The 18,537-nt window shown below is 39.4% G+C and overlaps 1 protein-coding gene across 1 annotated transcript in view; it reads right to left on the minus strand.

Annotated features, from left to right (window-relative positions):
* The window catches only part of triob (trio Rho guanine nucleotide exchange factor b), a 69,308-nt gene that overhangs the window by 33,254 nt on the left and 17,517 nt on the right, over window positions 1–18,537 (minus strand). The window contains exons 8-17 of the mRNA XM_062422435.1: window positions 17,146–17,337; window positions 16,409–16,540; window positions 15,494–15,724; window positions 13,790–13,912; window positions 13,403–13,594; window positions 10,155–10,324; window positions 9,215–9,389; window positions 4,399–4,594; window positions 3,033–3,199; window positions 1,137–1,256 (exon numbers count right to left, since the gene is read on the minus strand). Of these exons, the coding sequence (XP_062278419.1) occupies window positions 1,137–1,256; window positions 3,033–3,199; window positions 4,399–4,594; window positions 9,215–9,389; window positions 10,155–10,324; window positions 13,403–13,594; window positions 13,790–13,912; window positions 15,494–15,724; window positions 16,409–16,540; window positions 17,146–17,337 (1,698 nt within the window). The remainder of the gene's footprint in view (window positions 1–1,136; window positions 1,257–3,032; window positions 3,200–4,398; window positions 4,595–9,214; window positions 9,390–10,154; window positions 10,325–13,402; window positions 13,595–13,789; window positions 13,913–15,493; window positions 15,725–16,408; window positions 16,541–17,145; window positions 17,338–18,537) is intronic.

Genomic DNA, 18,537 nt, shown 5'->3' on the forward strand with positions numbered 1-18,537 from the left:
GAACTGCAAGAGTTACATGAGCTATATCACAATGATTGTTTTGAAAATACGACCCAAGCTTCTTGTTGGCCCTGCAGGGCAGTTTGGTTTGGAGAGGAGGACTGGGGAGCAACAGTGGAAAGGCTAAATAAATAAATGTAGTGTCTGATTGTGGCTATGTCATAAAGATTGTCCTGGAGTGAGCATTCTGGAGAGGAAATTAGATAGTAAGGTTAAAAAAAGGACAGTATCTAGAGAATTTGTGTCATAGCGGTTAGCGTGAAAATACGTCTTTTGCCCCTTTCTGGACACGGATCACTCGAGGGAAGGAAAACAGAAGGAGATAAAGGAAGAATGAAGGATTTCCTGCCGTCTTTGATAATGTTGGTGCAGAAAAATATCTAATGTCGGCAGCACCTGCAGGGTACAGTTAAGGAGAACATTCCCATATCACTTGCTCTCTTCTCACCATCCCAGGCTTATTATAAGGTTATCAAACCCAGTATCAGGTTGAAAATAAGGTTAAGGCATGCATGTTACAATTCTAGTCTCACATAAGCAATTATCATAAACAGAGCTTTTCCTTGCGTATCATTGTGTGTGTGTGTGTGTGTGTGTGTGTGTGTGTGTGTGTGTGTGTGTGTGTGTGTGTGAGCTCTGTAGAAGAAAGTGAGGCACAGGCCTGCATTAAAATGAGCCGGGCTCGAAAGGAGTTCAAAGAAAATAGGTCCTGCATAATCAGTGGAGAGAAAGAAATAAAGAACGGAAGCAGAGAGAGTAAAATGAAACAGACAGAGGTATTAGTTATTCATAATTCCATTTCATGTGTGACTTGTGATGAGAGTGACAGGCAGTGCAGAGAGATATGAACCTGAGAAGAGTCTTAGAAAGGCAAAAGGTTGAAGGATGAAGGGGCAACACAGTAAAGGAGATGCAGAAGTGGGGCAAACGGTAGATGAAGAGTGGAACATAAATAGATGAAGACAAATATGATGACAGGGAAGGAGAATGAAAAATGGGATTAAGATATACATGGAAAAAAACATGGAAAAATATAACACATTCTATGGCACAAAGCATGTGGACATCTACATGTTGCTTCCCATTCCTCTACAGGGGCAACAACATGAGAATTATGTTGTTTTTTTCCCTTTTACCTCTATTGCATGTTGAAATTGTTCATGTTCTTTCTGCAGCTGCTCAGCCTCTTGTAACGAGCTGGCTGTGATCAGACCAGCGTTCAGCATGGACTCGCCATTACGGATCCAACCCAGCACCTACAACACACACACACACACACATAAGGGAAAACAAAGAGCTTTTCCTTTTACTATTCAATCTTTAACAGTTTTAACACTTCTTTTCATAATTTATGTTATGGAAACATTGTGTAAGACATTTAATATAATAAAAAAGACTCATTTCTTGCAAAAGCTATCCCATCATTTGTCACTTTTTTTAACCCCCTTTGTTCTTTTCTTCCAATCTTTGCTCCCTTTCCACTTCTATCAGCTCTTAAATTTCTCTGTCTGTGTGCCCCACCTCTCTCTTTATCCATCTCTTTTCATATTTTCTTCATTGCTTCTTCAACCCTGACATCTTTTTATTCCCTTGCATCGTCGCACTGTTCCCGTGTTGATCCCTTTAACCTCTTCAAATCTCCCCCTTCACACATTTCCCTGCTCTATCTTTTCACCCCTCTGTAGCAAATGTCTCCCCACCCACATTTGCTCATAACTTTCTTGGCCTAGTTATAGCCAGAGGGTATGTTAAACACACTCTGTCCAAGACACCTCTCTGTCTCTGACTCAGCATGCACACCTGCTGTGTGGGTGACGGGCAGAACTGCAACTGAAGCTTGGCTATATAAGTGATGATGCAACACAACTTTGACTCTATTTTTCCTAAACAGACAGGTATAGGTAGACAGGTATGACTGTTAGCTGCTGAAAATCAGAGGAAAACATGCTCTTATGATGTATTCCTAATATTGCTAGATAAGAATGAAAAAGAAACAGAAAGCCACCACTCGAGAAACTTCTAATTTATGAATCGCTATTAGCTGCTCAGGCTAGGCAGGTCCATAGCACTATAGCACTGCTTATCTGTGGGTTGATGAGTAAAAATAACAGCAGCATCATGCTAGCATAACACAATCATCATACTGTCAGATCTGTTCAATCAATGTGATGCCAGCGCATCTCCTGAAATGTTTTGCTGCAGTACTTTGGGTGTAATTTTGGTTATTTTAGTCTCAATTTCATGTGTTCCATCACTCCGTTCCCTTTTATAAGTTCTAGTGCAAGATGAAGCATGAAGCCTGTTGTTATTCAGCTGAATCGCTATGATAACAGGCCCAGTTATAAAAATTGGCACTAGGTTTGTTTTTGTTTTGCTCTGAAAAATCAGTTTATCTACATTGCAAAAACCACACATTATCTTGCTGTGATTGTATTCAACTATTGAATGAATATTGAGAGGGACTCACTAGTTGACAGGCTCTGAACTGACACAACAGTAAACAAAGAAATCTCTTTCCCTCCCAATCATGTCAGATTCTGTCTGGTTTATTTGTCTTCTTTACGTATGAATTTAGATGCAGACAGATAGAGATTGTTGACACAGGACAAGATGAGTCATTAAACCATGGTCATGTACAGACAGAACCAGTATGTAGCCTTTCAGCACTTCGACATATGCTGTAGCAATACACTGTCAGAATGTCTTTCCACACATCAGTTTGAACTCAGTCTTAAAAGGGAAAAAAAGTGTGTTTATTTCTTACATGCAGCACTTCTCTTAACACTAAATGCAACTGCTGTTATTCATCTTTGTAATATTAAAATGTGCTATAAGTTCCCTCAATGTTTAATCTGACTTGAGTAAAAGCAGAAACAAAGAATAACATGGATTAGTCTTTCATAACTAAAAAGCTTTGCTCTTTTGTATCTTGTTCTTTTGAGTGCTTTTAAAAATCCAATCACTGCTTCAGCGTTGTATTGCCGTTTATCCTCGTTAACACCCTCTTGTCCTTTCCTTCCTCTAGTGCGTACCTGTTTGACTTCAGCCTGTAGATGCCTTAATTGGACACACTGCTCCAGATGTCTCCTGTGCTGCTCTGCCGCCAGGTCCAACTCTTGCTGCTTCTCGTGTAGAAACTCGAGCAGATCCTGGACCCGCGTAGCCATGTCCACATCTCTGTCGCATAAAAGCTCCACACCTGCACAACATGCAAATTAACATTTTGTTACACCATCAATAACAATAAATCTTTCATAAACAGTTTTTCTCCTTTTTGCCTCTTTAATATTCACTTGGTCATCATTTTGATGCTATTGAGATGGGTAAGTGTCTATGGATGTATTTAGCTATTTGCACACATTTCCACATACTCTACTTGAAAGTACAGGTAAGGGTACGTAGCAGCCAATAACGTAATGGCGGCCGATAACATAATCATTTTGCCAGTTTTAAATGTAATAAAGCTGGTAAGGTAATAACTTGCTAATAACATTTCTGAACCAATAACGTAATAACTTTTTGCCAATACTATAATAACTTATTACATGAGTGGCTGTTTATTACATTATTGGCTAGGTTAAAAAAAAGCCTTTACAAATGTATTTGGAGCCATAAAAGATCACTAGATGGCTATGGATTGACAAGTCATGTCATGGGACTGATATTAGACTTTCTTCAGTTACTTCCTAGCACACGCGTTGAAAGGTAATCAGTGATCTAGTTTTCTTTAGTAAACACAGTCCATTTATTGATTGAGAATTTTGAATTTATTGATTCAGAAATTGCACTATTGGCAATTTAAAAATGGGAAACATTTTTAAATCTGGAAGAATTATTACATTATCTGCTATTATTACATTATTGGCCCTTATTACTTTATTGGCTGCTACAGGGTATGAAATATCTATTTCATGAATGTACTTTAAGGGAAAATAGAAACAGCTGGATGACTACAGATTTCACATTTATGGAATCATTCGACATTCCTTTGACTGAAAACAGTTTTCAATAACATAAAATCATGTAGACAGTGCAATGCTGATCTCATGAAAGGTGACACAATTATGTCTGAAAGCAAAACTTTCATTAATTTCTTTAGCATTGGCGTTATCTTTACTCACATTTTAATACTACGTTCCATAGCAACATTATGCACTAGTTGTGATGCATAGCTGGCTCTTATAAATAATTATTGTCCTAAGGCAAAATACAGATGTAGCTTTTGCATATCTGCTATCATCAGAGCCTGATAATACTAGATATTGCAACTGAAACTATATTATATACTGTGACAATCTTTGAAACATTACAACACAACCATTCTAAAATATTCCTCTTAGTTATCATAGTACTATACCCTAAAAAACACTGAATGTGTTTGTTTATTCCATTACTCACCAGATGCCTGGACCTCTGTGACATACTGCAGCAGCTCCTGCCCCTGGTGGATGACGTCGAAGGTGAGGTTGTTCATTGTAAGTGCCTTGTCTGCATGATGCTGTAGCCTCTGCTCCGCCAGTGTCAGGTCCTCAGTGTCAAAGTCACTCATCTGCTGGGACAGTTCCTCGTTCCATGACTCCAGATCCGAGATGATCTGAGAGAGGAAAGGAGGAGTTAAAGAGTTACATTAAATCAAGAAAAATATTTTGCTCTTTTTTTTTTTCATTGGACACTAGATGGAAGAAAATATAAAGACAATATGAAATTATATGTGATAAAGGACTTAATTCAAACACAAAATGTAAAGGTTTTATGGTAAATGTCTCATAACTTTGAGATGATAAACTAAATGCAAGTAAATATTTTCACCAGCAACATTAAAAGTTAAAAAAAAGCACAGCAATTTCAATATCCATATAATTTTAAGATTAAGATAATTTTTTGATACCAAGTCAGACAGTTTAATAACCCAACAACCAAGCTGTCTGCCATAATAAGGGATAACATATTACACTGGTGATGCACGGCTGGTAAAGCAGATGCACTGAGATGTCGGCACTTGTCTTGGACTGCCCACGCACACTGAATCATGATACCAGGGGCACCTTGATCCTGGCACCATCCAGCTCTGTCTCTCGGGGTTTGTTTTGGTGGTGTTGCCTTTTTAAAAAAAAAACTAACTCAAGAGGTCTAGACTGCACTCTGTTTAATCATTTACACACCTATTGCTGCAGGGCATAATTGAGTTACCGTAAATCTTCCAATTATGGCCAAGGCCTTTATTTCCTGCAAATGAAGAGAGACCAAGGTCTTTACTTGAGACAGACTGTTAGTAGAAAGAGGCCTTTACTTTTCTAATTGATGCTGTTTTCTGATCTGCTGTAGTTTGACGTGTTCCAGTAGTTCAGGGAGCATAACTCTAGATTTAAGAGGAGATTAGCAAGTGAAGTGTTTTTGTTAATTGGCAGAGGATTATATGGTATATGGTAATGGTGATATACATATTTTGTTGGAATGAAGGAAACAATGGCATGGAAATGTAGATTATCTTGAGTGTACCATGTGAGTCTATAGTACATGTACCAGTTATACCTATTTGTTCTGTTTGTGGTAATCTCTGGTTTTATTAGGTACTGGACTTAATTTTTTGACGACTGATTTTTATGGACATTGAATTGTACAGCAGAGTAAGGTCATATGTTAGTGTCGGGTTTGAGCTGTCAAGAATGGCATTTACACTACTGTAGGCATAACATGATTCATGACAGACAAAACTGATCTAATTTCAACATTCATGCAACTTTCGGCATTCAGATTTGAAGTTCCTTCAAAGGTTTGACCCTTGTGTCTATCAGCCCAACATTCAGCTGTTCTGTAACCTTATAAACTAATGCAGAGAATGTGTCAATTTGAAATGTGTGGTTACCATACCCTGGCAAATGGACACCTCTGAGAATTACATGTAAGCAATGAGAATACAGTATGTCAAGCAGGAGCTCATAACTACGGTAAAACCTGATCTGTGTGTATAAATGAAAATGAAAATGAGATGCTTTGGCAGCTGTCCTCTTTCATTCATGACACCTTGTGTCTTAGAGGATCTTAAACAATGATGAAAATGAAGTGAGTAAATTGCAGAAAAGGTAAGTCCAGTAAGTTTTAATGTGGGACAGAAAGAGAAAGTCAAAGAGATGCAGAAAGGCAGAGAAGAATGTGGATGTTTGCATGTGTGTAAGCTTGTGTGACTAAGATAAGATCAGAGCAGCAATGGTTGATTAAAAAGATTCCTAAAGTGAAACAGTATATCTGTATGAGAATATGATCCTCGCAGGCCATGCCATTTTAAATTTCCTCTATCACTCAGGTAGCCAATGTCTCCAGGCTAAAACTGATCCAATCCAGTTGAAGTATAACACATGCGTGCTAGAGATAGAGGCTTGAATCAAATGCAGCTACAGTATATTAATACAATTTGGCAAAGACTGGTGCTGCATTTTAGCAAGAGCAATTTACTGCAGTATGATTATGTTATTCGTCACCATCGGGCAGGTTTCCCACTGCTCCTAACAGTTACTAGTACTAGTGAATGCAAATCACAAATTGTACTGGAAATAAAGTAAAGCATTTCCATTTGTGAACAACATGAAAATTGTTTATAAAAAACTCAGTTATTATTTGTTTCTCTGTCTCTTTTATGCTCAGGTTTCTCTACTAACAGGGGGCTTCAAACGTTCCTCAAAGATAAAAAAGAAGAAAATCAAATGCCAACATGAACAAGAGGCCAAAAGATGGCTAACACAGACGCTAATTGTAGCTACTCAAAAGAGCTAATATTGGAAAAGTCACTGTTCTTTTCCAAACACACACTGACCAAAACATGTAGTGCATGCTTGTGCATGTAGCCACCGTGTGACCAGTCACAAAAAAGTCTCACGGACATCCACATATTTAGATGCAAAATGTCTCTGTAAAGCAGGTATCGGTATTGAACCATCTGTTTCTCCTTCTCAATTCATTATATGTATGTTTTAACCAAGTCTAAACAGCAGCAAGATGTAACCAAAACCAATAACTTGGGATCATCTATATATGTCTCAAATCTCTTTGTGAAAGACTGTTGTTGCTCAGGCTGCACCTATTCTTCTTCACAGAACTATGTACAGCTTCTTTCCACATATTCAGCTCACACAGTATGTGATCTGCCAAGCTCTACGTAAACAAGGGTCGTCTGAGGACTGACTTCACAAATGTGGATTCAGACAAACCTTGGACACTGAAGATCTTATCTAAGTCGCAACATTCATAGCAAAACAACTCCCTTGTCTTGATTCATTACAAATCCACCATTTAAACTGTTTTATCCAGTATCCAAAACCATAAATAGACTACAATACAGAAAAGTCTGCTTTAATACTAAAAAGGTTTTGAGTGTACCTTCCCATTGAGTGTTTGCCTTATGACAATGTACTGTAGGAATTTGGATTCACACAAACTCTTGCTATAACATCTCCTCCACATAGAGACTTGACTTTCTTGGCCAGCACACAGAGTAATCTTATCAAGTTCTTTCATTGTAGAATAATATAATACCCTTTCTAACCAATGTGATTATTTCACAAATCTGGCAACAAAATAGAAACTTACCAAGCACTCATTGGTACTCTGCTCTCCTCTCCTACAGTTGAGTAAAATGCCCTCTGTGTGCAAAAAGACCATCTCCCTCTACTACCAGCACTGTAAAAACGAACTGATAGGGAATATAAACCACCTCCAAGTCTCCTTTTTCTCATACAGAGCTTATCATCACAAACCTCTATGAGACAGTGTATGTCTCACCTCACCCCGTGCCCTCACCTCAGACACACACCCCCATTCAAGCCAGAAGGGAGTGTCCTAATGAATGTGTATATGTGTGTGTGTGTGTGTGTGTGTGTGTGTGTGTGTGTGTGTGTGTGTGTGTGTGTGTGTGTGGGCACGGACTGGAGGGGACTAAATGCCTCTACCTCCACCCATCTTCATGCTCCAGCAGTGTGTCATATTAATCCTGTGGCTGTGTGTGTGTGTGTGTGTGTGTGTGTGTGTGTGTGTGTGTGTGTGTGTGTGTGTGTGTGTGTGTGTGTGTGTGTGTGTGTGTTCAACATGAGTGATTATCAGATTCACCACCATTCCCTGACGTGACATGCAGAGTTAATATGAGACTTATCTTTTCTTTTGGACTTAACAACACAGACACACCAGCCTTGAAACAAACCACAAAACTTCTATTAGCACACAGTGGTGCAGACTTCATGCAGGGGCAGGAATGCAATACAAAACCATATACTTCCACACTAGGTACACTGATTAGTTAATAGTTTAATGTGGTTGATAATGTTCGAGATATGAGTAGAAACATAATAATGATTACACAATTCTCTGTTCATTAACGAAAACAAAAGGCGCATTGCCCAAATAACATGTAACTTTACTGAATATTCTCATTGATTTTGTGCATTACAGTCAATATAATGAAATGTAATGAACTCATACATTTCCTCCAGAGCAGAAGAAGTAACAAATATTGTTCTCACGTCTCATTAATGATGCAATTAATATTGAAAACCATTTCCCTACACACACTTCCATTCATGCTCCACAGGCTCATCATGTCTGCCACAATTACTTTCCACAACATTTCTTTTCATTCACATTATCCCCATGAATGTAAGCCACTACTATATTTCTACTCCAAGCTTTTGCTTCTAAAATTAGTGTAATTCATCCATCAACATGGTATGGCTAAAAAATCTGACTTGACGGCCATGATAAACATCACGAGAAAGCGCAGGTATTATATCCGAGCACCAGCTGAGAAAAGCATTATATCTCACAGTGGGATATTGAGGAATTAGACGATTCAATGCAGCCAGTTGCTGGTTGGGGAGGGAGAAACAGTGGCATGTGGATGGGATGCATCAAGTGGAACTAAATACTTGTTTAATATAGTACATGTGAGAGTATTGCTGTATACTGGGCTGAATCACCCTTTATGGTGTAATGGTTCATCAGCTCAGAGTCACAGTCATTTTGGGTTTCCAGTGTGTCTCTGTAATTGATCTTTTTGCACTTAAGAAAAATAAATCATAGCTACTTTGAAAAAACAAACAAACACAAAAAAAGAGAGTTAATCTGGTAGATTCAACGCCTTCTGACTCTTTCAGTCTTTCTCACTCTAACTTTTGCCTACGCAGGATAGAGCAGATATAAATATTCATCATACACCCAGCATACTCACGTCAATGGCGTCCCTCTCAAAGATGCGGAGCTGGAGAAAGAGCTCCAGTTTGATCTTTCTTTCCTGGAACAGCTCCTCCATCTGGCCCTGGGCCTCGTCCAGCTGCTGCAGCACACTTTCGATGTGAGCCATGGAGCTGTTGTGGGGAGTCTTGTTGCTCGAGATGGCAGAGTCTCTGTAGACAGAGGTCAAACACCGATAGAGATGGATACAGAGATTTAGAGGTACAGCATATTTGTATGCACGTGTGGTTTTCAGATCTTGTGGAGACAACCCTTAGGAAGTTAAAAACTGGAAAAGATTTTTTTAATAATTTACTCCTTGTACTTTGCCAAGTTTACTTAATCTGTTAAAGGAAATTCCTTCTATTTTATGCCATAGCTACGGTATTCAGTGTTTCCTCTATAACTGTACAGGGCTGCTAGGCCAAAAGAATTAAGCAACGCGTTAGTTCATAGATAGATATATAGATAGATAATACTTTATCGTCAGACAGGTCTGACATTTTTCAAAGGTTAGCAGTAAATTGTCATTCTGTCAGTAAATATACAGTGTGTTAGTCAATAAAAGACCAAGCAATGTCATGTCTGTTGTTTCCCCAACTGCTGGAAAAGTAAAGGGGGTTGGCCCCAAATTTAGTGGCGATGGGTTAACCTAACCTGCCCAGGCTCATTTAAGATGGACTGACCTTTAAGGTGAACCAGATATTCTCAGTTTAGTTACAATCTCAGCTACTCATAAACAAAGAACAAGGATGGCCTTGGGTGTTGCATTCTTTAGCATTAGTATTTAGGAGTTTTTCCTGAATTTTGGAATACAGGAATTTATTGTTTTCCTCAATCTGAGCTTTTCTCAATCTGACAAAAGAGTGTGTTTGTATGTGCTTAGGTTTGTAGATAGGTTAGTTAGTAGATACTTTATATATCTTGATCATTTTCACCTGAGCTGTTGTATGAGGTCCTCTCCCTCCTTGATGACATTGACAGTAGCCTGCAGGGTGGTCTGCTGCTGCTGGCCAAAACGTTTGATCAGGTCCTGCACCGCCTCCACTGACTCTGCATACACATCATCCAGCAGTTCCTTCTGAAGCTCCTCCAACCACGTCCACAGCTACGACAGATTGACAGGAAAGACAGACCATTAAAAATGCATTGCAGTGTAGTGTACTGTCTAGTGTTCACAACCAGTGGCAGCTCCAACTCCTGAGGAGCGAAAAACTAAAGAAACAACTAACGGCACCTGTTGTAAACAGCGTTCACATACTGGAGGGGGCGAGGCCGATCCACAGAGCGTTGTGAGTTAAAACACAGATGTAAGGGTCGATCGACAAGCTGCCAAATGGCCAGGCAGAAGATAGGAGACAAAAATCAAATCCAACCAGCTCTGCTCAAAGCTGGTGTTTTGTCAGTGGTCATCTTTGTAACAGATTAGCCATCTGGGTGTGTTGGCTCAGCACACTAAAGCCCTGGCACACCATCCGGGCCGTAGGAGAGAGACCCTGGCACCCACTGTTTGTCTAACACCAACAGTGCTTACTCATAAACAAGTCTACTTTTGGTCTTGTTTCCATCGTCCACTGACACTCAGTATCTTACATTTAACCTGCCATTTATACAGATAGACACTGTTGTTTGGCAACCAAATATTCAAATGGAATAAGCTGACTCAATGAATGTTTTTTTCTTCTTGTTTTTTTTAAAATTAAGGCTTGGTGCTGTTTTATTTTAGCTTAGGTTAAACTAGACTAATCTTGATTTTAAGTGTTTGGTGGAGGCAGTCTTGGCTTCATCTGCAGATTGGCACTGAGTCATTCTGAGTCATAGCCCCTTTTGTCATGTAGACATGTTAACTGTTCTTTAATCTAATTTAGATTTATAGACAATATTAGAAAATAATAAGAGGCAATGCCTTTTATCTGTTTACTTCATGAATATCAGTGCAGATGTATCTCCTCCTCGTTTCAATGTAGTTCAAGCTCTGTGTCCACAGTGAACTGTTTGTTGCCTTGCAACATGCTGGATTGCATCCAAAGGCTTCAACAGAACTAGGCGATGTGATGGGCATGAGAGTTGGAAACATGGAAACATTCACTTGTACAGACATACACGCACGAGAACATGTACACGTGGAGGGAGGGAGGCACACACACACACACACACACACACACACACACACACACACACACACACACACACACACACAGTGACCTGCACCAGTGTGAGCTGACAGATGGGATGAAGGAGATTAGTCCATATGGACATTAAAGACTAGTTTCATTAATAACACTGTGGCTCTGTCTGTCTCTGTGAGTCTATGTAAACAGGATGTAGTGTTAACACATGCAGAGCACAGTGCTCTGTCAGTGTGAAGAGGTTAATTTTACAGTTAAAGATGCGTAATTTATATCATATTAACATAACACTATGCGAGCAATTCAGTATTCTGGCACTTATTAGCACTGTATACACACACTATGTACAGGTGCAGTGTTTGATTTGATTGCCAACTTAGCCAATATAGTTTGTGTGTGTTTTTCTTTTTTTCAGTAAATTGCTTACACATTGAAAGTAAATGCTTAAAGAAAATCAAAACCTTATCTTTTGTCACAATGCTTTCCTTCCTTGAAGAATGAAATGTCTTGCAATCATTGGGAAAACCCTTCTATTCAAAATGCAGAACATACCTGAAATTGAGAACTTAGATTATTGATCTATATAATGCAGTTCTACAGGATGGACCAGATCGGTCCAGGTTTGTTGTCATCTGGGATAATTTGTTAGTTTCCACCAGGCTGCCCTGGTCTGGGACTGATTCACTAACCACAATAACTTCACAGTTGTATACTTGCCCCATCGCTCTCCATTTCTCAATCTGAATAAGGAATACTTTTTGGCTTGGCGTTGGACAGTGTATGACCGCCAGCCACATGCCCGCTTGCCTCTTCTGCAAGTAGAAGATTCATGTAGAGACACTGAGATGGGGTCAGTCCAGGGTTGGATATGGCATACAGGCATATTTTTCCTGTTGCCTGGCCAGGGATGACATTGCTTGTGATGTGGATGAGGTGATGTGGTCAGACCCTAACAGAAGGCGGAAACCATAAACCATCCACCACATCCCTTTCAATGATATTTTTTCTTTACCAATGCACTGTAATTTTCCAGTGCATTATTTTTGTTTCTGTGAGTTTATAAGTAGCATAGTGTATTGATTACTTTTCTTCATGTTTTTTTAAAACCTCCAATGGCAAAACAAAAAAAAAGTAGATGATGTACTGGAACAATCTTCCACAGAAGCCTGTAAGATGAAATCATAAAGGTATACAATGTACTAAAGACAGCTGTGTTTTATATAAAGTACGTCAGTGTGTTGTTACTGCTTTGAAAGAGTAATTTAAATGGTGGATGTATGTATCATTTTGTTGCAAAGATGCCATTTTGTTTGATTGTTAGGGTTTGATTGCAGAGTTTCACTTCGAAATAGAAATGAGATTTTTATCTCTAAGTGATATGCTTTATTTGGCTTGTGTGTAAAATTTTGACACAATGAGTCAAATTCCGCAACAAGCACTGTATTAAGGAGAGTTAAAGGCATGACTGTCATTACCACAGTGAAGGAGGAGGCAGATTGTCTTTAATTTGTACACAAGCGCATAACAGAAGGAAAGGAAAGCACAGATGTTTGCACAAGGAGAACATAATGACTTTGGCTGGAACATGTTCAGCAGTATTTCGAGGAATGATGCAGATTTAGACACACGCACACATATACATGCACACATGTCTCTGTCACTATGCAGGCAATGATTTTAAAAGAACGTTTTTGGTAATGATTGTTTCAGATATAGAAAGGTTATATCAAAGTTATATCATATATAGGTACAATTCTGTTCCTGTGCATCTTAATTGTTACAATATATCTGGATGGCTGTGACATATCTGTGGCCAGAATTGACATAAACTGCCATAATTATTGAACACAATCTTGCAAATCTACAACTAAAAATGACTAATGATAACTTGACTTATAACAGGGTCAGCTGCTGATGGCGGACAAAGATATGAGGCTGGAGAGTAACCAAGTATGACTGGCACTGGGTTTAGCTTTAGGCATAACAGACAAGTCAGGTCGATGTGGCAAATAAAGCTAATTAGAGTTAAGAGTAGAAGAGAGGAGAGAAATACACACCTCTTTGACATGTGTGTGAAAGGCAACAGACATGTCCAGCAGGACTTTACGCTGCTCTACACGTCGCACAAAGTCCTGGATGCGATCTTCTAGCTGGTGTGCAGCCTGGTAAATCTCCTCTGGGTCACATTCTCCAGTCTGGGCCAGTTGTTCTGCTGCTTCTAGCAACTTGTCAGCATTGGTGTAGGTGTTCTGAAACATTCAAATTACATTACAGTATCCCATATATTTGACTGTCCGGGGTAACTGTTCTTCCATTTCGGAGAGCTCTGCTGCTGTAAGTTTTGTATTGGTGTAGGATAATAGATCAATGTGACATTTAGATCATTTTATTAAACACTTTGAACTTCTTATCTTTTATCAAATGCATTACTTTAAAAAGCTCACCTGTGCAACCTCCTCAAAGTCTTCATGTCTCTTCTGCAGAGCTCTGGCTCTGTGTAAAGACTTCCCAACACCAGTGTGTTTACTTAGGAAGGCCTCGCCATGATTTTCTATCCAGTCCAGCACCTTGAAACACAAACACAAATACAGTATATGTATTCAGTTTAAATACACACAACCAGTTCTCACATAGTAACCATATGTTAAGAAGGCAGTATAACTTGTAACCAGTAGGGGGTGCAATTGACTGGTACGGCAATGTTCAAATCATATCAGAGTTACAGTAATCCATGGATGTTGCCTCTCTCTCTAACACACACACACACACACACACACACACACACACACACACACACACACACACACACACACACACACACACACACACCCTGCTCATCCCCTCTTTCTTTACTCTTTTTTCTCCATCTGCAGTCTGTCATGTTTAAATTACACAAGTGTGGACAATTAGGTTTTGCTTAATAGGAAATCCAGAGCAGTGCAAAGTGTCAACATTTCCACTGTGGATGAGATTAACTATAAATCTTTGTATATAATTACCTTATTATCTATTAAACAGATGGCTATACTCCATCTGTTTCTATGCGGTGTAATAAAAGGGATTTTCATGATGTTTTCAAGGTCTCTGAGAGAATATTTTGATGGGACAAATACATATGAACATGTGCACAATGCCCTTAACACTTTATGTGGCAGTAAACTGCATCACCATGGAAACCACTACCAAGAGAAATGGGTGATGAAAGAGAGGATGGAAAAGGGGAAAGACAGAAGTTCAGAGATACAGTATGACAGAGAGAGAGAAGGAAGGAAGGAGGGAGGGGACAGATAGACAGAAGACTTCATGCCCAAAGGAGAGAGACACAGAGGAGACACTATACACCAACTCAGTAGTTTTGATCTAAGAGCCCTGCCATCCAAACTGTCACACAGAGATAGAGACGTTCAATCTGAAAACCCAGGAGGAAATAAAAGATGGCTTTGAAAAAGCTAGAGCTGATTATATTACATCCTTAATACCACACCCTTTTTATCCAATAATGAAATACAAACTCAATATTCTTACAAACAGTTTTTAATAGATCATCAGAATTTCAGTATATGTTCACTATGCCTAACGTTTGTATTATAGAATTGTTTACCCATTTCTATGTATTAACTATTGAGATATATATGTATATGTAGCTACAGAGATGACAACATGTCTTAACAACAATTCCAGGTCTGCTTTTAAATCTAGTATCAACAATAAATGCAAAGGTAAAATTAAGTTTTATCAATTCAAAAGCATCAAATTGAATGTAATAAAACTAAAACATAAAGCTACACCTTGTGAAAAGCTCAATTATCAAGTTTAAATTATTTTCGAAGAAAAATGGATGAGCAGGTCCATGCATTGGTTGTGCTTTGCTTACTTTTGTATTTACTTACTTAATATATGAGTTACAGAGAGCTTTCATGTGTAGGGTACCTAACTGAGACATAGAGACAGGATGGAGCAGCACTCTCAGTAGTCTCTAGTATAGTCGTTGGTCTGTATGTGTGTGTGTGTGTGTGTGTGTGTGTGTGTGTGTGTGTGTGTGTGTGTGTGTGTGTGTGTGTGTGTGTGTGTGTTTGTGCCTATGTATGCCCATAGTATGCACGTGTTGTAATTGGATTTTGCTCTGTAAGTTTGCATGTGTCTCTTACTTGCTGTACATCCTGCTGAAAAACACACAACTGCAGACGTTGGTGCAGGCGAACTTTGCGATGCTGCCAGATGTTCTCCAGTTGCCGCTGGTGATGCAGCACCTCATGGATGATGTCCAGGACATGGTGCACGGCCTTGGAGTAGTTAGCTGATGCCATCAATGAATCTGCACTTCCTGGTGTCAAAGGTCGCTGCAGTTTGTCCAAAAGAGACTTTCCATCCTGGCTTACCTGTCAAAGGTGACATGTAGTTTTTAGAAAATGTTCAAAAATTCATCAACAATTTCACTTGGAATTTTTTTGCTTTTTCCGAATTTGAGATTTTTGGTGAGTTTTTGTGAGACACAGAGAAGGTGAAGGGATGGCATCTGATGAGTTTCAAATTTATTCTGTAGCATAACAACGAGCCCAAACATACAGACAATCATAAAGAGTCATACAGAACTATCTCCAGTGACAAGAAGAACAAGCAGTACTGTAACAGATGGTATGGCCCCCACAGAGCCCTGATTTCAATATCATGGAGTCAGTCTAGGATTACATGAAGAGCCAAGAAGCAACTGAGATGCCTAAATCCACAGAAGAGCTCTGGGAAAATGCTTGGAACAACTTATCTTCTAAGTAATTTGAAAAACGGTAAAGGCAAAGCATGGACACATCAGTTTCTATTATTCTTATTTCATTTGATTGATTTAACTTGTAAAACAAATAAAATACAAGCTCAAACTGATGAATGAATTGAGTTGATTGTTGCTTCAGGCATTTGTGTACATTTACAGTAAATAATGTGGATAATCATCTGTCCTATTTTGCATTCTGCTGAGTTGGTATTACTATTTGCATGTACTGCATGTGTCTGTTTAACATGGTCATTGGTGTGTGCATGCATGCTTGTGTTTGAATGTGTGTACTGACCTCAGAGTACGCAGTGGTAATGTGCTCATATAGTCCCTGGTGATGATGGATTGTGTCTTCTAGATCCTGGAGTTCAGATGGCAGCTCTCCTTCACCACATGCCTTACACCACGGCTCAACTTTACTCATGTACTGAGGAGAGAACACGTACAATACAGTTATTGTACAACAGGGTGGACACACAGGAACACATACACAGATATAGACTCACATACATAAACATACAGTGTTATCATGACTCAAGTGCTATGTTATACACTGCCGGTTCTCAAACTTTAACTCTGTCCAAACTGTGTATTTTACAGTACAGTCAGTATTTATCATCTGGTATCTGTGATGGCACTGTCACATATTAGCAGATGTGATCCGAGAAAAACTGTATTACAATACATGTAATATGTAAGCTCATATTTCACCACACACAGAATTTGCGTACTAAGATTATTACTAACACAGTCCCTATTACTAACACAGTCCCTGCTCATATGAACAGGTCAGACAGTTTTGCTCCCCATCGATAGTTGGACTATTAAACCAATGACAGAAAAATAATGACTCAAAATTCAACAAAGACAAACTGTAGAAACCTTTGTTAAAATAATGACAGAAAAGTGATGACAGTCTATTTCATGTCCATAACACTGCTCTGGTCAGATACATTTTGACAACAAAATATCAATATTCACAAGGAAGTCTTGAGCATTAAAGACTACAGAGAGTTCTTTGTGTTTCTGTACCTGGTCTGCTTTCTGGTGGAAGCTGGCAGACATCTCCAGCAGGGTGCTGCGTTCGTCCAGGGCTGCGGCGAAAGCCTTCCACTCCTGCTCCAGCTGACCTGAAATCTGTTGGATCTGCTGGGAGGCGTAGTGGCCTGACTCTAGGAGCCGGTTCCCCACTGACATAATCCGATTGATGTTCACATACACATTCTATGTTTAAGGAGAGACAGGGAGATGAGAAAGCACATTTTAAAACACACAAAAAACCTTAATTCTTTGTTTTGTTTTAAGATTTGTTTTTGGGCCTTTTTTTTGCCTTTATTTGACAGCGTGTGGCATAGAGGCTGACAGGAAACAGGGGGAGAACGGGGAATGACCTGCAGCAAAGGTCCCTAGCTGGAATCAAACTAGGGGTGCTGCCTTTATGTGGCATGGGCCTTAACCACTCAGCTACCAAGGCACTCCAATAGTATTATGTTAATAGTTGGGTATCTTGCGTAGGTAAATTACCAGCCTGCCAGGTGAAGTGTTGTTATGGTTTCATTTTGGGTGCCATGATACATGAAGATTCAACAATGTTTTCAAACAGCCAAGATTGGCTGTATTTCTGCCAAGCAATGCTTGTGAAATATACTGTGGTGACCACAATTACATTCATGCACACAGTGAGTAATATCAGAGGGAATGAAAGTCAATACATTCAGCCTTGTCATACGCTACCCCTCCACCTCCAACATACAATACACAACTCACACACAAAATTCAGACCATGGTCACTTTTGGGGACATTATATAGACATTCATTTTCTGGAGACATACCCTAATCTTAACCTTAAGCCTAACCATCACCACTACCTGCCTAACCCTTACCTTAACCACTGACCCAAAAATCACCCTTTTCCCAATTGGGGACATGACTTTTGTCCCCATTTGCAGAAGCCGTCCCCAATTAACAGGTACTAAGTTTGAGATTTGTCCCCAAAAGTAGCCTTTGACAGAGCACACACAAACACACACAGAGTTGTGCTTCCATCACTTTGGAGGACATTATATGGACTTACATTCATTTCCTGAAGTCTAACCCTAACCCTAGCCTTAACATAACCCTAAACTTACCTTAACTTTAAACCAAGTCTTCACCCTAAAATTAATGATTTACGTTAAGGAGACATGCTTTTTGTCCCCCTAAGGAAGGCCGGTCCCCATAACTTAAGGAGTGGTCCCCACAACACACACACACACACACACACACACACACACACACACACACACACACACACACACACACACACACACACACACACACACACACACACACACACACACACACACACACACACAATATCTTGTGGACATTAAAAAGTCATTCACTTGGGAGACATGCCCGCATGTGAATAATGAAAAGAAACC

The sequence above is a fragment of the Scomber scombrus genome, chromosome 7 (assembly GCF_963691925.1).
Source record: "Scomber scombrus chromosome 7, fScoSco1.1, whole genome shotgun sequence".
NCBI classification, from domain to species: Eukaryota; Metazoa; Chordata; class Actinopteri; order Scombriformes; family Scombridae; genus Scomber; species Scomber scombrus.